The sequence below is a fragment of the Idiotropiscis lumnitzeri genome, chromosome 19, assembly GCF_059441095.1.
Source record: "Idiotropiscis lumnitzeri isolate Australia: NSW breed Sydney's pygmy pipehorse chromosome 19, RoL_Ilum_1.0, whole genome shotgun sequence".
Classification (NCBI taxonomy): Eukaryota; Metazoa; Chordata; class Actinopteri; order Syngnathiformes; family Syngnathidae; genus Idiotropiscis; species Idiotropiscis lumnitzeri.
Window position 1 is genome coordinate 6,653,983 of NC_142409.1, and position 18,258 is coordinate 6,672,240.

An 18,258-nucleotide genomic window follows, 5' to 3' on the forward strand; every position below is an offset into this window, starting at 1 on the left:
AACTTTCAAAAGACTCAAAGATATATATGGACTATAACACCAACAGTATTTGTAAAAAAGTTAATATAGTAAAAATGTTTTCATGTTATTCATATGTTATTAATTGTGTCAGCGCTGGCACGTGAATTGAGCACCCTTGAAAAAAGACAACGGTTTATTTCTTCTTTCATAAAAGTTGTGATTGATTTAATTCACATTATTGCGGAATTCGACTCTATCATGGCCATTAGTAGCTTTCCTGTCAACAAGGCTCGTCAAAGTCATCGCAAACGCCATCCGGCCAGCCTTCTTTCTATTGGTTTGCACAGCGAAGAAGAGGCTGGACTCGAGATGTGATTGGCTGAAATAAAGGCCGATCATCACCACGGTCATTCAAGCTATGCAAATGAGCAAATAGATGCGGAACAGCGAGAAGGAGAAGGGGGCGGTAGTCTGCTGCCCTTCACGGTCATTTCTGCGCAATTTCATGAAAACCGTGGCCGTTCCGTATTATTTCATCGGTTACATCGGAATATCAGTATAAACTGTGAAGATGGCACAGTCAGACACCAAGAAGATATTCTTTGAGAACCTCTCTGGAGCGGGAAAAGCCATCGCCGTGCTGACTAGCGGAGGGGATGCTCAAGGTACTCAAATAGTATACCGTGCAGTGACACTTGTCTCAAATATGACACTGTAACCGTGTTAAACCGCTTCAGAGACTGTTAAACACACCCCATCCAATGATGGAATTATATGACGATTCTGTAATCTGTAGGTAAAGTATTGCTCAGCAACTAAATAACCAGCAGCAAAATATAACGTCTGCGTTCCCCTCATTCCTTCAAGAGATACACTGGTTAGTATGCTAACGTGACGTTTATGCTATTGTTGACATTTTTTTTGTTGCCGTGACGCACAATGACAGCTCAGGGATTTGAAGGTCGTGCGCTATTGTAAATTTACGCTTACGAAGCAGCAACAACTGACTCTTCAATTTTAAGTAATTTCATTGAATTTATCTTTGCATTCATTGAAGCAATGAAAGGGGCCACGGAGCGTAGCGGCTTCTCGCGGTTGGCTTCTTCCAATCAGACATTGTCATGTGGAGAATAAACAAAATAGTAAAAATAGCAAAGTCAATATTGAGGGTTTGTAGCAGATGCCACTAGAGGTTTGCAGTCCCCGAGTGGGCCTGTTGTGGAATGACCTCATCCTGTGTACGTGATGTGCCGCATACAACCGGGTTGCTTCTCCGCCACTGATGGTGACGTCAGAGAGGAAACCCTGATCACGTGGACACTGGCTTGTCTCCTTAATACCGTAACTCTTATAATTAACAGTAACTGATGAAGTCCAAGCAGAATAAATTATGATGTAACAATCCATTTGTAATACAATTAAGCAGTATGTTATGTGTTTCCTTGTTCGGTTAATCATCACAAATCCTCTGCATCTGAAATGGTTTATTAAAAGGAATTGAGGTGGACATCCTTTGTTTTTTCACATTATACTGAGAATACTTGCCACAAATTCTACTTTGACCCTACAGCATAAAGAAAATCCCTTAAATACCATAAATGGGGAATATCTTGCTTCTCCGAATCTGTTGTGTCATCGCCATTTGTGCTCCCTGATTTTAACGGTTTGTTAAAACAAACATTTCTCCAGTACAGATGCCTGAAGAATCTACTGAAGTACAGTTACAAACTATTTGTGCTTTGTTAACTTCCCACCACTGGACATAAGATGTGTTCTGTCATCAAGGATTAGGTTTTCTGCACTGCAGATACAAAAGTTGCCGTGTGTCACCGATGAGTTGTTCTCAGCCCTCTGCCTTAGTTGGCCAAAAAGAGGATATGCATGCCTGACAAGAGCTGAACGCCAGTGTCAGAAGGCATTATGTCGCAGTGGCTTGGTCCTTTCACTCACTCTGCACCAGAAAGTGTCATTCATGCATAATGAGCAACCCTAACCTACTATTTGAATTACAGCATGTGATGACTGTGTTTCCCACAGGGTTTGAACGATCCGAGTTCTCCTTTTCTGTCCTGGCCTCTGTGTTGCTTAGTTACAACTCCACCAGCCAATTCCTGTTGGGAAAACTTCCCTCTTCATTGTTTACCTCCGACAGTCATCCCCCTTTCCTGTGTGGCTGCTGTGGGTTTAAACAGTTCATTTTCCGAGCTGCGTCAGCATTTGATAAACGTGCCGTTGAAATGCAAGTCACTGAGCGGCATCTAAATGGTTACTGAGTTCATTTGGATTGGCCGCAAGAGTAGTAGCTGAGAGACTGAGAAAGAAGCATGGAAGCATTTTGACCAAACATGGTTGGCGGCCAAAGTGAGAGGACAAAAATATCCTCGAGAAACACACAGTTATAATCTGGCTCAATCTTCCAAGTGTTACTTTTAAATATCAACTCACTCTTTACTTGGCCATGCAGAAAAGTTTGCGTCTTCACCACTCATCACTTTGTTTGCCAAAAACAAGCTACCTGTGCCGTGAATCTCTGACACAGATACAGACAAACGCACAAAATAAATGCACACCAGCGCTTGTTGTCAATCAATACTATTACTTTTGTCCAGAACTGGGCACTTGACCCTTTTTTGCCAATCAGTCCCCCATCCTCCGGCCTCGACCCTGCGGCCTTATTCATAAAAATTGTAGGGATGAACTCTGCTTTTATCTATGTGTGAAAGAATTTAATATGTCGCAGTGGAATGATATTTTAATGTGTGACAGATTCTTCATTGCTCATCTGTGCTTGTTTTTTTTTTTTTGCTTATTTGTTTTGTTTCAGGTATGAACGCAGCCGTGCGTGCTGTGGTTCGAATGGGCTTATATGTGGGAGCCAAGGTCTATTTCATTCGTGAGGTAAGTCAGTTCCGCTGGTCTGCATAAAGGCCGCACCAAGTTGTGTGATTTGTTCAAGACTGGGTTGTTAGTTTGCTGTCACGCAGGGGGCTGCACTCGACACACACACAGCCTTTGTTCCCGTCCATCTGTGTGTATGAGCGGCCTCCTTGCTCAGCGTTCGTTATATAACTGACTTGACGCTTTGTTTTAAAGATTTTTCCCACTCAGGTACTGTTAAAGCCTCTGCAGAAGGCTGCGTAAAGATAGTGTTTACTGTTTACACTAAATGCTAGGTGGACCTACCACGGTGCATCGACAAAACTGTTCTGTGGACAGATGAAACCAAAAAAAAATAAATAAATAATATATATATATATATATATATTTTGCATTCTGTACCGGCTGTATTGGCTTAAATTTGATATACACTGGTTGGTCACAACAAGGTCTACAGCACTGTAGAATTATTTTTCCTGCCAAAACATTTTCAGGGTCAGTGTGCTCCATTAAGTCTTTAACGCACTCAAAGGTTCTCTGTTGGTTTTGAGTTATTCTACCCTGAACCAGGAACAACTCTTTGAGCTCAATGAATTGTGACAAAGTCAACTTGGAATACTCCAGGGTCATTTGGGAAAAAAAAAATGCTCTCTCGCTCCCTGGTTGTTTTCTTTTCTTGATGAAAGCTAATCATTTTCCCGTTCTGAAATGTGGTTTTAAAGAAATGAGAAGCTCTTCAGTACATCATTTAGACCTGTGCAAATAATGAAACATGCTTTGTAAGACCATTACCTTTATTTAGAGTTACTTCTCATGCTAACCAAACATAAATACACATTTTAAATGAGTGCATGCTTATTCAGAAAGAATTACTTGGACATCAACTTTACATTTTGTTTTTAATCAGGGATATCAAGGTATGGTGGACGGTGGGGAGAACATAACAGAAGCGACATGGGAAAGTGTGTCCAGTATGCTTCAAGTGGTAAGTAAAAACAATGCCGAGTTCATTTCACGTTCATGTGGATTTATTTTGAAAGGACCAGAGAGGAATATGTAATAAAAATGCAATTTTTCACAAATGTCCTTATATGGGGTGATACAGCACTAGAGTTTGTATTAGCAACACGCTAGCATGGGAAAGGCATTTATTAAAGATTTGGATTCTGTTGTGTTTGGAGACATATTGCACAATCTTCCCATCAGACAGAGTTTTAAATATTTTTTTTTTTAAATCATCAGGGTGGGACAGTTATTGGCAGTGCCCGCTGCAAAGACTTTCGCACCCATGAAGGGCGTCTGAAGGCTGCTCTCAACTTAGTGAAGCTTGGCATCACCAACCTGTGTGTGATTGGTGGAGATGGCAGCCTGACGGGAGCCAACCTCTTCAGGGAGGAATGGAGTGGGCTGCTAGCGGAACTGGTAGAGCAAGGTACCGCAATATCTGTTCATTTTCTCCATTCAAATGAAATGAAATGCGATGAATTGTTTGCATTGCCCAAAATAATAAAGGGAAATGACACATGTGATTATAAATAGCTAACTCATAACTCAGGTTTAGGCTTCTACTCAGAGCAAAAAGATGACCAAGCAAGTTTATAATTTGTAAGGCATAAAATACAGCTATTCATCTGTCAAGGAAAAAGTTTTGAACCTGCATGAGAAGCAGACTCGAATTCTTCAGCAATTTCCACAGCTCAGGGCTATGTGTCTTATTATGACAACAAACTGTTTTGTGAAATATCCTGGAAAAGACGGAGGCACTTTTCATTTGACCACAGCGTACTTCTCCGTTTCAGGTTCCATTGAGCGGCAGTCCATTGAGACTTATTCCGCCCTTCACATTGTCGGGATGGTGGGCTCCATCGATAACGACTTCTGTGGAACTGACATGACAATCGGCACGGATTCTGCTCTCCACCGAATCATTGAGGTGGTGGATGCAATTATGACAACCGCGCAGAGGTGAGAGCTGGTTTCCTGCGATTTTGATGGGGCATTTTTCAAGGGTGAGTACTCGAGAGAACAGCTAATCTTGTAATCTTGTTATTTTTCAGTCACCAGAGGACATTTGTTTTAGAGGTAATGGGCAGACACTGCGGGTAAGATTTGATCACGTTATTGGAAGAATCCCTATTACAATTCATATAGCACACAAAATCAACAATTGTGTGTGTGTGTGTGTTATTTTAGCTACCTGGCCTTGGTCAGTGCCCTGGCTTGTGGGGCAGACTGGGTGTTAATCCCCGAGATGCCTCCGGAGGATGGCTGGGAAGAGAAGATGTGTCAAAAACTGTCTGCGGTAACACAGTCTTTAGTTGCTGCCACATGTTAAATATCGCAACACATATAAAACAAATATGTAGGAAAAATGTAGGATAAAATACAACAATAGAAAATTGGGATTAAAAATAATATTTTAATTTTATTTTTATAAAATCAATTAATCTTGATTTAAGATAACTTGCACATATTAGAGAGACATTTTATTGTGAGGCACGTTATCATCATATAATCCTGTACTTTATCTTTCACTTGACAGGTGGATGAATTAGTCAGGTCCTCACATTTTCCAATTCAACCACATTTGAAATAAAGACAGATCATTTGCATGCAGGAAATTTCTCATGTTCTCCTTTTAAAATAATGGAATTTTGGATTTAGAATTTTGCACTACACATTTCATTTGGTCAAACGTGCACTATTATCCGTGGTTCAATGTATTTTTCTGCTTTTGGAGAACTGATATTGTTGTTATGATACAGACCCGTTCCAGGGGCACAAGGCTGAATATAATCATAGTGGCAGAAGGAGCCATTGATAGGCACAGGAAGCCCATAACATCTAGTATTGTCAAGGATGTGAGTACATTCATGCAAAGAAAGGGGAAGCCAGAAGCATGGAGCCTTGACTGGTGGGAATACAAGCCAAATGTATCTTGCGTCACATGAGCAATGACTATATTGGAAAAGGAACCTTCGAGAAGGTCCACACTACGCTGTTTGACTAAGCCCGCCGTTATATGACGGCAAAGCCGCAAGCTAGGCAGGATATTGCTAAGGAGAATGAGTAAACAGCCTTGCAATATTTTTCATGCTGCCGTAATGAACGAGTCAACGCAGTCGGGTCCCCGTGCTTCTGAAAGCCCACGTCAGCCACATTCCTAATTTTTCTGTCATGCTGTCTCTCCGCCACACCTGTAGAATCGAGCAGGGATGAAACGGCTGAATATCATAATAGTAGCCGAAGGGGCGATTGACCGTAACAACAAGCCAATTACGACTGATTGTATTAAGGACGTAAGTACAGTGTGGCGCGTTCCACCATTTGACCTCCGACTGCCTCCTATGTGACCTCTACTACTTTGTTGCTGCCCTCGTGTGGCTTTGACTTTGTCGCTGTGTTTCTGGAATGCTCTCGTAGGGTAAGGCTCCCTTTCACAACTGATACTGCCGCTACTACGACAGCTGCTAATATGACTCTTACCACTGCATTATGACACCACTGAACACATGTAAAACTGTAGCGGCATTAATACAAAACAACTATCCACATTATTGTTGGCTTTTTGTTTTGATTCTGTAGAACGTATCCCCCCGACCCTGCACTATTATTGTTGTGTACAGCATCCGATTGTGTTTCCAGTTTGATGTGACGTTCAAGTCCTTGCTCCTCCCACACCCTGCACATGACTAACATGACTGAAAAATTAGAATGGCTTGCTTGTGCTTTGCTGTTTCCCCTTCTCTTCAACGTTTTTATTTTTTTTCTTATTGTGTTTCAGTGCCGTGTTGTAATTGCTTATCTATACAAGGATTTGTTATGGAATTTTTGATACCATTTTAAATAAAAAATCTGGACATTTTATTGGTAAATGTCACAAATCAGCATTGATTAAATTTTCATTTCTGCATTTCATCCCTCCAGCTGGTTGTCAAATGTTTGGGTTTTGACACGCGGGTGACAATCCTGGGTCACGTGCAGCGAGGAGGGACCCCGTCTGCTTTTGATCGTATCCTGGTATGTTCGCTGCATCAGTAGCTACCCCACCTTGCTCTGCAATTTGTTACGCTCAAGCAGAAATTCGGCCTGCTACTGCTCACAAAATCAACTTCATGTTCACCTTTTCTTGAAGGCCGTTGGAGAGTCTCAACGGGGCATTATCTATTTAATCCAAGTGTGTCTGAGGAGATGTAGCTTCAGGTTGCGCGTTAAACCCATGAACAGATTAACAGTGTATGTAAGAGTGAGGAAGAGGAAAACCTCAATAGAAAAAAAAAACTATATATATATATATATTGATTTGTATATGTTGTAGTCCAGTCAATAATGTAATTGTCATCTTTTGTCTCCAATAATAATCCAAAACAAAAACGATGGGTTGATTGTGAAGCGTTATTGACAGTTGAATGTCCGTCCATGCAGGCTAGCCGAATGGGTGTGGAGGCTGTTCTCGCCCTGCTGGAGACCACAGCCAATACGCCAGCCTGTGTGGTGTCGCTAAGCGGTAACCAATCAGTGCGCTTGCCTCTGATGGAATGTGTACAGATGGTAGGTATGAGATTGGACACTTTGTCATTAATTAACAATAAAAACAAGCATTTAGTGCATTATCTGTGCGGAGCATTTTTTCTTAACACCTGCATTTATAATATTGAATTGTTGCATTAATAATTCCTTCGTGCTGTTTCCCCTTAGACTCAAGAGGTCCAAAAGGCAATGGATGAAAAAAAGTTTGAAGAAGCAGTTAAGCTCCGTGGGAGGTGAGACAGAATCACATCGCCTGACTTTCCCTATAATCAAGACGAAGCAGTTTGCCTCGGTCAACTGGGAGCGGCTTCATATTTCTCGTGACCCTGAACACGCTCAGAGCTTCTTCTTTTTTTCTTTTTTGTTCTTTACTGCAGGAGTTTTGAGAACAACCTGAAGACATACAAATTGCTGGCTCATCGTAAACCAGAGTCGGAACTGCCGACTGTAAGTCACAACAATTAGACCTGACCTAATATGCAGTTGTTGCTAACTCCAAACACAAACAATAGCACATTTTAGCCAGCAATTAAAGCATGTTTATAGATTAGGATATAGCAGGTGTGGACAAACTACGGCCCGGGGGCCACATGCGGCTCATTAACCGTTTTAGTCCGGCTCGCCTAACTTGAAAAAGATTTTTTCAAAGACATTTTTTTGTCAAATTTTAGGACCCATTGTGGCCCACCAATAAAAAAGTGTGCCCACCCCTAGTATATAGTATCAGGTCAGGCGTGCCGCTCTATGAGAAGAGCAGATATATATCAGCTGCAGTGATATAAGACATCTTTAGTCCATGCTGAGGGGTGACTGTGCTCCCCAACGGGCTGTTGTAGCCTGCTGCGACGCCTCGCAATGGAAGCAGCTTTGGACAGAAAATCAGTGAAGTGTGCAGGCAGCACGGCCTGGCTCATGCTGTGGCGTTCCCATCAGGGGCGTTTGCGCATCTGTGGTAATGATCAAGGAAGTTCGAGCGTGTACCTTGGAGCAGAACATGACGCATTTATTGATTCCTTCTGCAGTGCCTGGCAGTTAAATGTTAGAACAAGCCAAAGCAAGTTGCTGATATATTGTAGCTGCAGATGTTGTGTTTCAAATGTTTGAGAATTAGTTAATTGGTTTCTGATTATGGTAATAGGATTTATTTATTTTTTTGCTGTGATTTTTATGTCATCAGAGCAATTTTAACGTGGCGGTGTTGAATGTGGGCGCACCCGCGGCAGGCATGAACGCGGCCGTCCGTTCAGCTGTCAGGGTGGGCATCTCGGAAGGACACAAAATGTTTGCTGTCAATGATGGATTTGAGGGGTTCTACAAAGGTCAGGTAAGTTAATGACTGGAACATCTAACTATTGTCATTTACGTCCTCACAATCCACAACAAAATCATATTAGATTTTATTGTTGCAATGGAAATGAAAATAGAACGGCAGAATGGGTTCTGAATGGCCATGCATTCTTCATTTAGAAAATGGAAAAGTACATCTGACGGCAAATCTTCCTTTATTACCCTGAAATGATTCAGTCTCTCCCTTTTTTTTTTTTTTTTGCTTAACTGAATCTGTTGTAGTTTTAAATTTGTCCAATAGAGGTCCTCATAGAATAACATATCGGGTGCCACTGCATGACACACCCTGTCAATTAAGAAAACATATGCATTTTTTTTTCTGAATTACTGGAAGGTAAAATAGACAGACTTATTGAGGTAATTAATTACAGTCGGCAAAATTTTTTAATCATGTTGCATGTAAACCTTTCTTGGTTTTCTCAATTATTTTTTTGCACTAATTCCGAATCTGCTCTTGTTTTTTTTCTGTAGAATATCAGGTTTTAATAATAGTAATAATAATTTTTAATTATTAATATATTTAGTATTTTTTTAATAATAGTAAATATTTATAAATTAAGGGTTTGAAATTTTTGTGAAGATTTTGTTTTTAAACATCAGCTATAAATTACAACGCATGATAAAATCCATATTCTGAAAGTTTTTACTGGTCAAATTTATAAGGGAAAAAAAATTCAAAAACCTGATGTGATAGAAAAAAAAGATTTATTTTAAATCTGCATCAAAAAATGTTCAGCGACACACCTCAGATTAGTGTTATCTGCTCTGAGACTGGGCTCATGTTTTTTCTTGTCTGTTCCGTAACTGTTTAAACTGGATGCACATCTCTCTTTCTCTTTCTCTCTTTTTTTTTTTTATCCTGTCCTGACCTTTTCACAGTCACTAACCTTAATTCCCTAGACAGCCAACTCTGGCTGATTCAAAGGCCAGCACATAATGAACAATGTGGCCATTTATCTTCACCCAAACTGTCTCCAATACCACTGGTTAGTTAAACATCCCATGTGCACTCTGTGCTATCTGCAAACTGGCTGCACCAATTGACCCAAAGAAAATGAGACCAGTAGGGAGTAATAGATTTCACCCCTTCAGTGCTCTACAGGTCCACTACCTCTGTGGAAAAAGAAAGTGTGCCGGAAAATCTCTTTTCATTTAACACCGTGACCCCCAAAGAGGAAATGTTTTATACGCCACAGACTACAGCAATCAGAAGGACAAAAGTCATAGAAGTAATTTGTTAGGGCACGTGATGCTCCTGTCTTCCCTGCAGATTAAGGAGATTAAATGGTCTGATGTCGGAGGATGGACAGGACAGGGAGGATCTCTGTTGGGAACTAAAAGGTAACGTCACCAATATTTGTTGTGTAAATGTTTCTATGTGGCTTTAATAACGGCACATGCAAATTGTATCAAATGATTCAATTCAGAGGACATCCATTGCATGGATGGGTTTCATTACTGCAGCAAACATTACTTCTATTAATAATTTCTTTTATAGAACACTCCCCGCAAAGCATGTTGGCAAAATTGCTGAGCAGATGCGAACTCACAACATAAATGCACTGCTAGTGATCGGTGGATTTGAGGTATGTTGCAAACGTCCTTTTTACCCATAAGCTTACCAGCTGCCTTTTTATTATGAGATGAATTATCATATGGAATATAAAACAATTAATTTCCCATGACAGTTACGGTGGTGCCATGAAATACAAGTAACTTGACTTGTTGAGGGTTGTTCGGATGATTTTTTAAAAAATAGTTTTGCACTTGCGAGCACAGACCGGACTGGGATATGAGCGCTGTCTTAACTCATTTCACAATAAGTAGAACTTTGGCAAAATTCTTAAAAAAATAGGTTTCCATCCGTTTTATTATTATTTCCAGGTGAAATTTGTCATACCAAACATAAAACAAAGACAATTATACTTTGTGTATTTAAAACTACCACAAAGCTTAGCCTTCCGGTCCGCCATCTTAATGCGGATGTTAAATACTATCGATCGCCCTTCAATGGATTGAACAGAAACAGTGCAGCAACACATGTAGACAGACAATATAACAAGTCGTAGATTCTTTATCCTCTGTGACGAACAACTAATATTAATGACGTACCGATGAACCGAGAGAGTTGAGACGTCTGTCTGTCTTATACTGCCCCCACGTGGCCAAGGTGGGCACACCAGAAAGAGCAGCACAATGTCTAATCAATTGATGCAATGTGACAAAAACTGAATTCTCTTCAGCTCTAAGTAATTATGTCATTGGAGTGCGATTTTTCCTCATGGCATTTCAGTTTATTTCAACTGGGAAAGACAATTTGAGATATAAGTGTGTTGCGTTCCAAGTGTAGTCAAACAAATTCAAGTCGTATCTCAAGACACCACTATATGCGTACATATTTATTACTTTTGTTTATCTATTGACTTGTATATCAATATTGTATTGTTTGTATTTGTTTGTGTCGTGGAGAGACTCAAATGTATGTAGAGCGGTATCTGTCTTCTCCGCTGCTTTCCGTTGTGATAGGCTTGGCTCCTCCCTTTGGCACCCTCCACATTTGTCTTTTCCCTTCCTTGTGGCAAGTAGCACCTACTCAAACCACCCCCTGCCCCTCCCCAAACCCAGCAAAAGCACCACCCGACGCAAACGCTAAAGCACTCGGCTCTGCTCTGCAGGCCTTCCTGTCGCTGCTGGAGTTGTTAACGGCGCGCGGGAAGTATGAGGAGTTCTGTGTGCCCATGATCATGGTCCCGGCCACGGTCTCCAACAATATACCAGGCTCAGACCTCAGCATTGGAGCTGACACAGCTCTGAATGCCATTACTACTGTAAGTCATGGGCCTGGCAAGTAGAGTAGAAGAGCAGTACACAAATACACTTAAAATACACACATTTTCACTCTCCACACTTGTTTGAAAAATGGAGAGCAAGGCAAATATTATGTCATTCTCCTTTTGAGGCAAGGCAGGCAGGTAAGGAGTACAATGGGAACATGGAGGCATGGTGCGGGTGCTACAACTGGGTTCTCCTGCATTTGCATCCAAATGTGGTCTTAACAGCATGCCTGTGATGTTGTCTTGGCTCTCAATGCGCGATGAATGCCAATTTTATCTTACATCTGCTCAATTTCATCCTAACCATTTTCCATCAATATTATGATATGGGATGTCTTGATGCCACCATCTGCCATTCTCTTGTCTGTTTCCCTCCCTCAGTGTATATGCTGACCGTATCAAAGCTTGCCTTGTCTATCCTCTCATACAGCCGTAAAGGCCGTCTGATGGTTCCTCACGTAACGCTGCGTTGAACTCATCATGCTCCGTTCATCTCGTGTTTTCACCGTGTCGTTTGACAACATTCCAAACTCCTTTTACTTCATCCATTCCACTCCTCACTCTCCGTGTTTGTTCATTCACGTCCATTTTCACAACGTGCTAAAAGGGGCAATCACACGGGAAGAGCCGGAAGGGCAGATACCCTCTCCAAAGCAGAGAGGGATGTGCCTCTCTCGGGTGGCTCTAACGCATCCTGTATTTTAAATGCTGCCGCTTCAGGCGCTTGAGAGTCTGCTGCAGCTGTATGAGGCACGCGCTACCTATGAGGAGTTTTGCATCCCGATGTGTATGCTGCCTGCCACCATAAGTAACAATGTACCGGGTACAGATCTAAGTATTGGTGCAGACACGGCCCTCAATGCCATCGTGGAGGTAAGGCGGTTGATCTTTCACACCACCTTTTATAGATGATGCGAAGACGTGCATGCGATGGTGTAACTCGACACTGTGTCATGTGTTCAATGTCCTGACAAGGAAATGACCTGTATGTGACTTTTACACACAACCTAAAGACACAGTGTGTTTTAAGTAAAAAAAAAAAATACTGAAATAAAAATAGTGCAACATAAATCAACGAGTGGTAAGACAACCACACATTTAACAAGGATTAATCTCCTTAAATCTTCTTTAAAGAAATGCTTTATGCCATTCAATGCATTTTTTGGAACGAAAAAGGAACGTATAGAAAGTATTTATGGTTGACGACCACTGTTCACAGGCAACAGGGACCAGGCTGGCCAGTGAAAAGCAAAAATCTGCATCTAATTGACGCATATTGAACTACATTTGGGGAAAAAATACATTTTTAAAGTAATCAGCAATTGAAAATTTTTTTCTGCCATAAATAATTAGAACACCACCATAAAAGCTCATGTCTATTTTACAGATTTGAACTGAATTTTTTTATACCTAAGTTTGACTATTTTTTTTTTTATATATATATTTTTTTACAATACTGTGGTACATTTGAAAACAAATGGCTAAAAATAACAATCACGTTTGGTTTGGATGTGGACCCAAATGCAGGGAGGCAATAAGTGCTCCAAAAACAATTTCAGTTCAACATAACAAAAGGGCAAGAAAGATACTCTGAACTATCAAAAAAAACAACAACACAATAACCAAGTCCCAAGCAACTAAACAAACACTAAACTTGACATGAGCAAGACGGCTGACACTCAACAATGAACTGACCAGGACAGAAGGAAAGCAGGGAACTTAAATACAAGCAACTAACGAGACAACGAGAAACACTTGTACCAGAACCGAGTGGCTGAGGGATCTGATTGGAAGACACAGGACAGAGAAGACAAGCACAGACGGACGCATATATTTATAATTTAGTATTTAAAAAAAAACATTTTGGTTTTAGGTCCTTAAAGAAACCTAAAAATTATTTTGATAATTACCTCTGCAGAGGCTTAAACCTTACAATCGATAACAGTCAAATAAATGTTTTAAGCTGCAGCCTTTATTTTGCCTGCTAATATATTTCACAGCACAAATATTTAATTAGGAAAGGCTCTGGCTACAACAAACAGTGAGCAGTAATAAACGACCGCATACTAATGTTGCATATATGCACGCATCAGACTTGCGACCGCATCAAGCAGTCAGCCAGCGGGACAAAGAGGCGCGTGTTCATCATCGAGACCATGGGGGGCTACTGCGGCTACCTGGCTACCGTTGCAGGCCTTGCTGCCGGCGCGGACGCCGCATACATCTACGAGGAGCCCTTTGACATCCGGGACCTGCAGGTGACCCATCATTTCGATCCAAGCACACCCAGCCAAAGATCACATTTTCATGTTGAATGCTTCCCCAAAAGCACAGCAGTGTACTTTTCATTTTGTCATGACAACACTACTATTTGTTCTCCCACAGGCCAATGTTGAGCACTTGACGGAGAAAATGAAGACAAGCATTCAACGAGGCTTAGTGCTCAGGTATTTAAAAAAAAAAAACGATTGCACACATTATATATTGTGAACTTGCAGACTACTAACCTGAGCTTTTTTTTTATGTTAGAAATGAGAACTCTAATGAAAACTACACCACCGACTTCATCTACCAGCTGTATACTGAAGAAGGCAAGGGTGTGTTTGACTGCAGGAAGAATGTGCTGGGACACATGCAGCAGGTAGGCTCTCAAACTGCCATTTGACTGAGCGCCATAAGTGTTCAGAGAGCAAAGTAATATCTCCCGTTGCTCACAGATGGGCTTTGTTTTGTTTTCGAGTGTTTGTGCGTCTTGAGATTAGCACAGATAAAACCGGATCAAACAGTCTTTTGATGAATCCCAGAAGAGACATTGGCTTTTCTCTGCAGCAAGTGAGGCGATGCAGGAAACAAAATAATAAAGCACATTTGGGAATTAGGACTGAAACTAACAAGTATATACATACATTTAAATATGGAATACAGAGAAGGGAGAGTTGTTGTTGTATGATGCAGCATTAGCTTTTCTCTACTGTGATTATACATTGGGAGGTGCATCATGTAAACGTCATAAATATAATCAGTAATATAAATTAAAGGGGAAGTCAACCCAAAACATTTCTTAACAAGACTATCTTCTATGCAGCGGCACTAATCGAAACACGGCATTCTGATTAATATCGCGTGTGTGGAATACAAATTAAGCAGTAAAATCCACCCGTTTTTGTGCATCTCAGGGGGCGGCCATTTTGTCATCTCTGTTGACTGAAAATGACATCACAGTTGCTCAGGGCTTTGCGTACAACCAATTATAGCTCAGTTTCGGAAAACAGGTGAACAGTGGTTGGTCGTTACCTGCGTCCTGTGCAACTGTGATGTCATCTCCACTCGACAGAATTTGACAAAATGGCCGCCGCTTGAGACTGGTGGATTTTGCTGTTTAACACATTTTCCACAAACACAAGTTTAATCAGAATGCCATGTTTAGATTAATGAAGACACAGAACATATTATTGGTAATATCTTTGGGGGGGTTGACTTCCTCTTTAAGAAAAGTAACAAAATCCAAATAATTATGATTGCTATGTCCGTTCCTATTAGAAATGATTGTGGTCACTAAAAACTAAAAACGAAATGCCTACTCATCCAATGCTTTATAAAAGGGGGGAGCTCCTTCTCCATTTGACCGAAACTTTGGGACCAAGATCTCAGCCAAGGCAATGCAGTGGGTCACCAAAAAGCTGGTGGAGACATTCAGACAAGGTGAGGCCAGGATGTCCTTCTTTATTCGAGAAATGATCTATGCTACACTAGTCGATGTTCCCTCCCCAGTGAGGTGTGGTATTTATTGAGATCTGTCATGGAGTCGCTCCACCTGGCATCTTGATGTATTTTTATATGCTCAAGAGGAAATTATTTATAGATCATTTACATCAAGTGCTGAGTTCACAGTTAACATTTACAGTCTATATTAGAGTTTGCATTTTACAGCAACTCATGCATTCACGTTCCACCTAAAGTCCAGATTTGTCTTTTTTGTTTTTGTTTTATCTATTTCATATTCGCATGGTGGATGACATAAGATGAAGGTAATTGTATGTTCTTTTTTTTTTAAGCTGGCTCCATGACATCTTTTTTAGCTCCATGTCCTTGTCAGTGTGTCCCATCCATTGCGCTACCATGGCAACCACTGTAGCCACCTACAGCTGCCAGTTTAGCACCAACCACTACATTTGAGTCGTAAATGCACCACGCCGGTACATTGCCTGGCACTCGCTGAGTGCAATATCTTTTTTTTTTGTATTAATTATTTGTCACTCATTTGAATAACGTAACATGATCGGAGGATCAATTTTTCCAAACCAAAGCAGATTTGTAATTTGTAATGAATCAATTATTCAATGGAAGACTGCTGATTTGTATTTTTTTCCCCATCAGGCAGTGTACCAGTATGTCACGCTCGCCCACATTACCTCTTCACTGCTCATCAAGTGTAACATGCACATTTCTTGTAGCTTGGCAACCCATTTCCTCAATGTTGCTTTTGTCTCTTTGTAGTCATGTCTGTTCTCGCATCAGTTTCTTTGTCACCGTTAACTGTCTACTGCAGCCTATAAATACAGCTAAGTCTATTTTTGACTTCTGTGATGTTTTTTTTTTTTTTTTTTCTGCAGGCAGAGTGTTTGCTAACACAGAGGACAGTTGCTGCTTACTGGGAATGCGCCGCAGAGCTCTGATCTTCCAGCCAGTGGTACAACTTAAAGGCGAGACTGACTTTGTGTATGTATGATGTATCATTTCATCACTTCAAAGTGCACGGCACCAGTCAAAACACTGCATCCGAGCGACGTAATTGCACGATGATGATAATTCAAGCATCTTTGGTCCCCCTGTGCGTCGACAGTCACAGAATCCCCAAGGAGCAGTGGTGGTTGAAGCTTCGTCCTCTGATGAAAATCCTTGCCAAGTACAAGACGAGCTATGATGTCTCGGACTCAGGGCAGCTGGAACACGTCGTACACAACCGGCCCAAAGACTCGGACGCTTCTGTGGCCATGTGAAGACGTCCGATGCTCTAACGTCGGCTCGCAAAGTCCAAGCCTGTGTGTTAGTGGAGTTGTGAACTCCACGTTGTCTAAGAGCGCCAGTAACACTTTTACCTTCAAGGCAACCCTATGTGGACGTAGTCATTGACCTGTCACCTAACCTCAGAAGTGTTCCTAGTGACAAATGCACATTTATTGTACTGTCATACACACACACACACACACACACACACATCCTGCTTTTCCAACACACACATGTTCTGGATGTAATTAATGTCATGGTTTGTTTGTAAATGTTGCACTTTCCCTGTCTCATAAGCAGGCTGTAAGGCCAGAGCTGCACAATCACGCTGCTCCAAAAGCAGATCATACGACTTAAAAAAGTTAGAGATATTGCAGTTTGGGGTGAACATTTCAGGATGAACACCAAAATAAAGTATAGTGTTTTGTAGTTCAACCAAATACAGAGAGAATGGAAAAGTTTCCCCTGATGAGGTTCTAGTGGATTTTAGCTTCATCCTGAAATTTCATCCAAAATTTTAATATCCTCAACTTTTTTTTTTTTGAGGGGCATACTATGTTTCTCAGTCTTTATTTGCAATGAGCACGAGACTCTTCATGCATATGAGACGCAACGCAGCTAACAACGCTAGCAAGGAGGAGTGTGTGCCAGTCTTACACTGAGATCTACTATTTATCGAGATTATTTTTGTGTCAACATTGCTTTAACATAATGAGCCGTAGGCACTGCTGTAGCTGTCTGACACAATGCACATACATGCTAAATGTGAATAAGAATAAAAATGAAGTTGACATGTGTACCCTATTTATTAGTCACTGGGTTTTTGTTCATTTATTTCTCGTTTAATATCCACTTTTTTAATTTTCTTAACTCCCATTAAACATCTCATTTGCTTTCTGTTAATGAGCCACCATCCCATCTGTTGGTAAGCATCATTTGTTTCTGTGCGGTTAAGCGCAAATACTCCACACTGTAAAAAAATAAATAAATAAATGGGTTGTGCAAAAAGTTTCATACATAAATGATACATTTATTTTTATTTAACTAAATAGTTTGTGTTTACAACATGTGATTGCAATTGAGTAGAATTACACATTTGCACTAATAGTAATAATACTTTGCCCGTCACATAGTGGGAAAAGAATCCCAGAATACCGCAGTAGAAGTATGTCAGTCTAAGTGTATGAGCCCAGCTTTACACCACTGCAAAATACAACCATTCGTAAATTAGCACCTCTCTGACAGTCCATACATCCATTTTATGACTTTTCCACACGAGTGTCACGGGTGATATAGAATCTATCCCAGCTGACTTTGGGCGATAGGCAAGGTACAAACTGGACTTGTGGCCAGTCATCACAGGGACTGCATCAATCAAAACAATTTTTAAGGGTGAATTTTTGATGATTATAGTATGTTTTTTTATGGTTTTTTTTTTTTTTTGCTTGATCTATAGTTATGTTTATTGTAAAAAGCAATGAGATGCGGCTGTTGCAAAATATTGGGGTTTATGTATAGTAAAATAAAAACACCGACTGAAATTAAAGTAAATATGAATATTTTCTGTCAGTTACTGTGTACAGTACCCATTTAAAACGAAACAACCCAGCCCCCAAATATTGTGTATACGCTGTCATGTCACAAACGTCCAACAGGTGGCGGCAGAGCACCACCACTACCGCTTAGCTTCCGGGTTCATTGG

General features: G+C 40.8%; 1 protein-coding gene across 7 annotated transcripts; it reads left to right on the forward strand.

Moving 5' to 3' along the window:
- Nucleotides 1-393: 393 nt before the first annotated feature.
- On the forward strand, nt 394-17,360 carry pfkpa (phosphofructokinase, platelet a). 7 transcript variants are annotated; one of them, XM_088282582.1, is made up of 23 exons: nt 394-626; nt 2,786-2,859; nt 3,746-3,823; nt 4,081-4,270; nt 4,638-4,803; nt 4,896-4,940; nt 5,032-5,140; nt 5,604-5,699; nt 6,042-6,137; nt 6,766-6,858; nt 7,264-7,389; nt 7,537-7,601; nt 7,746-7,815; nt 8,546-8,692; nt 9,986-10,056; nt 10,214-10,301; nt 12,270-12,422; nt 13,643-13,807; nt 13,935-13,996; nt 14,079-14,190; nt 15,152-15,251; nt 16,163-16,268; nt 16,393-17,360. In XM_088282582.1, the coding sequence occupies exons 1-23, from the start codon at nt 533-535 to the stop codon at nt 16,547-16,549; spliced, it is 2,463 nt and encodes an 820-aa protein (XP_088138708.1). In that variant the 5' UTR covers nt 394-532; the 3' UTR covers nt 16,550-17,360. The 7 variants fall into 7 exon arrangements, 6 of the variants coding, with proteins under 6 accessions (XP_088138708.1, XP_088138704.1, XP_088138702.1 ...); XM_088282581.1 differs by lacking the exon at nt 5,604-5,699 and adding an exon at nt 11,391-11,543 and having other exon boundaries at nt 395-626; XR_015839873.1 differs by lacking the exon at nt 6,042-6,137 and having other exon boundaries at nt 15,152-15,577; nt 16,393-16,427.
- Nucleotides 17,361-18,258: the final 898 nt, after the last annotated feature.

What these genes read in the sequence shown, in the direction of transcription:
- pfkpa (XM_088282581.1), top strand. Translation starts at nt 533, where the DNA reads ATGGCACAGTCAGACACCAAGAAGATATTCTTTGAGAACCTCTCTGGA. An exon ending in ATTATGACAACCGCGCAGAG is followed by an intron (nt 4,804 to 4,895) that starts GTGAGAGCTGGT and finishes GTTATTTTTCAG; the next exon opens with TCACCAGAGGACATTTGTTT. An exon ending in TCTCTGTTGGGAACTAAAAG is followed by an intron (nt 10,057 to 10,213) that starts GTAACGTCACCA and finishes TTTCTTTTATAG; the next exon opens with AACACTCCCCGCAAAGCATG.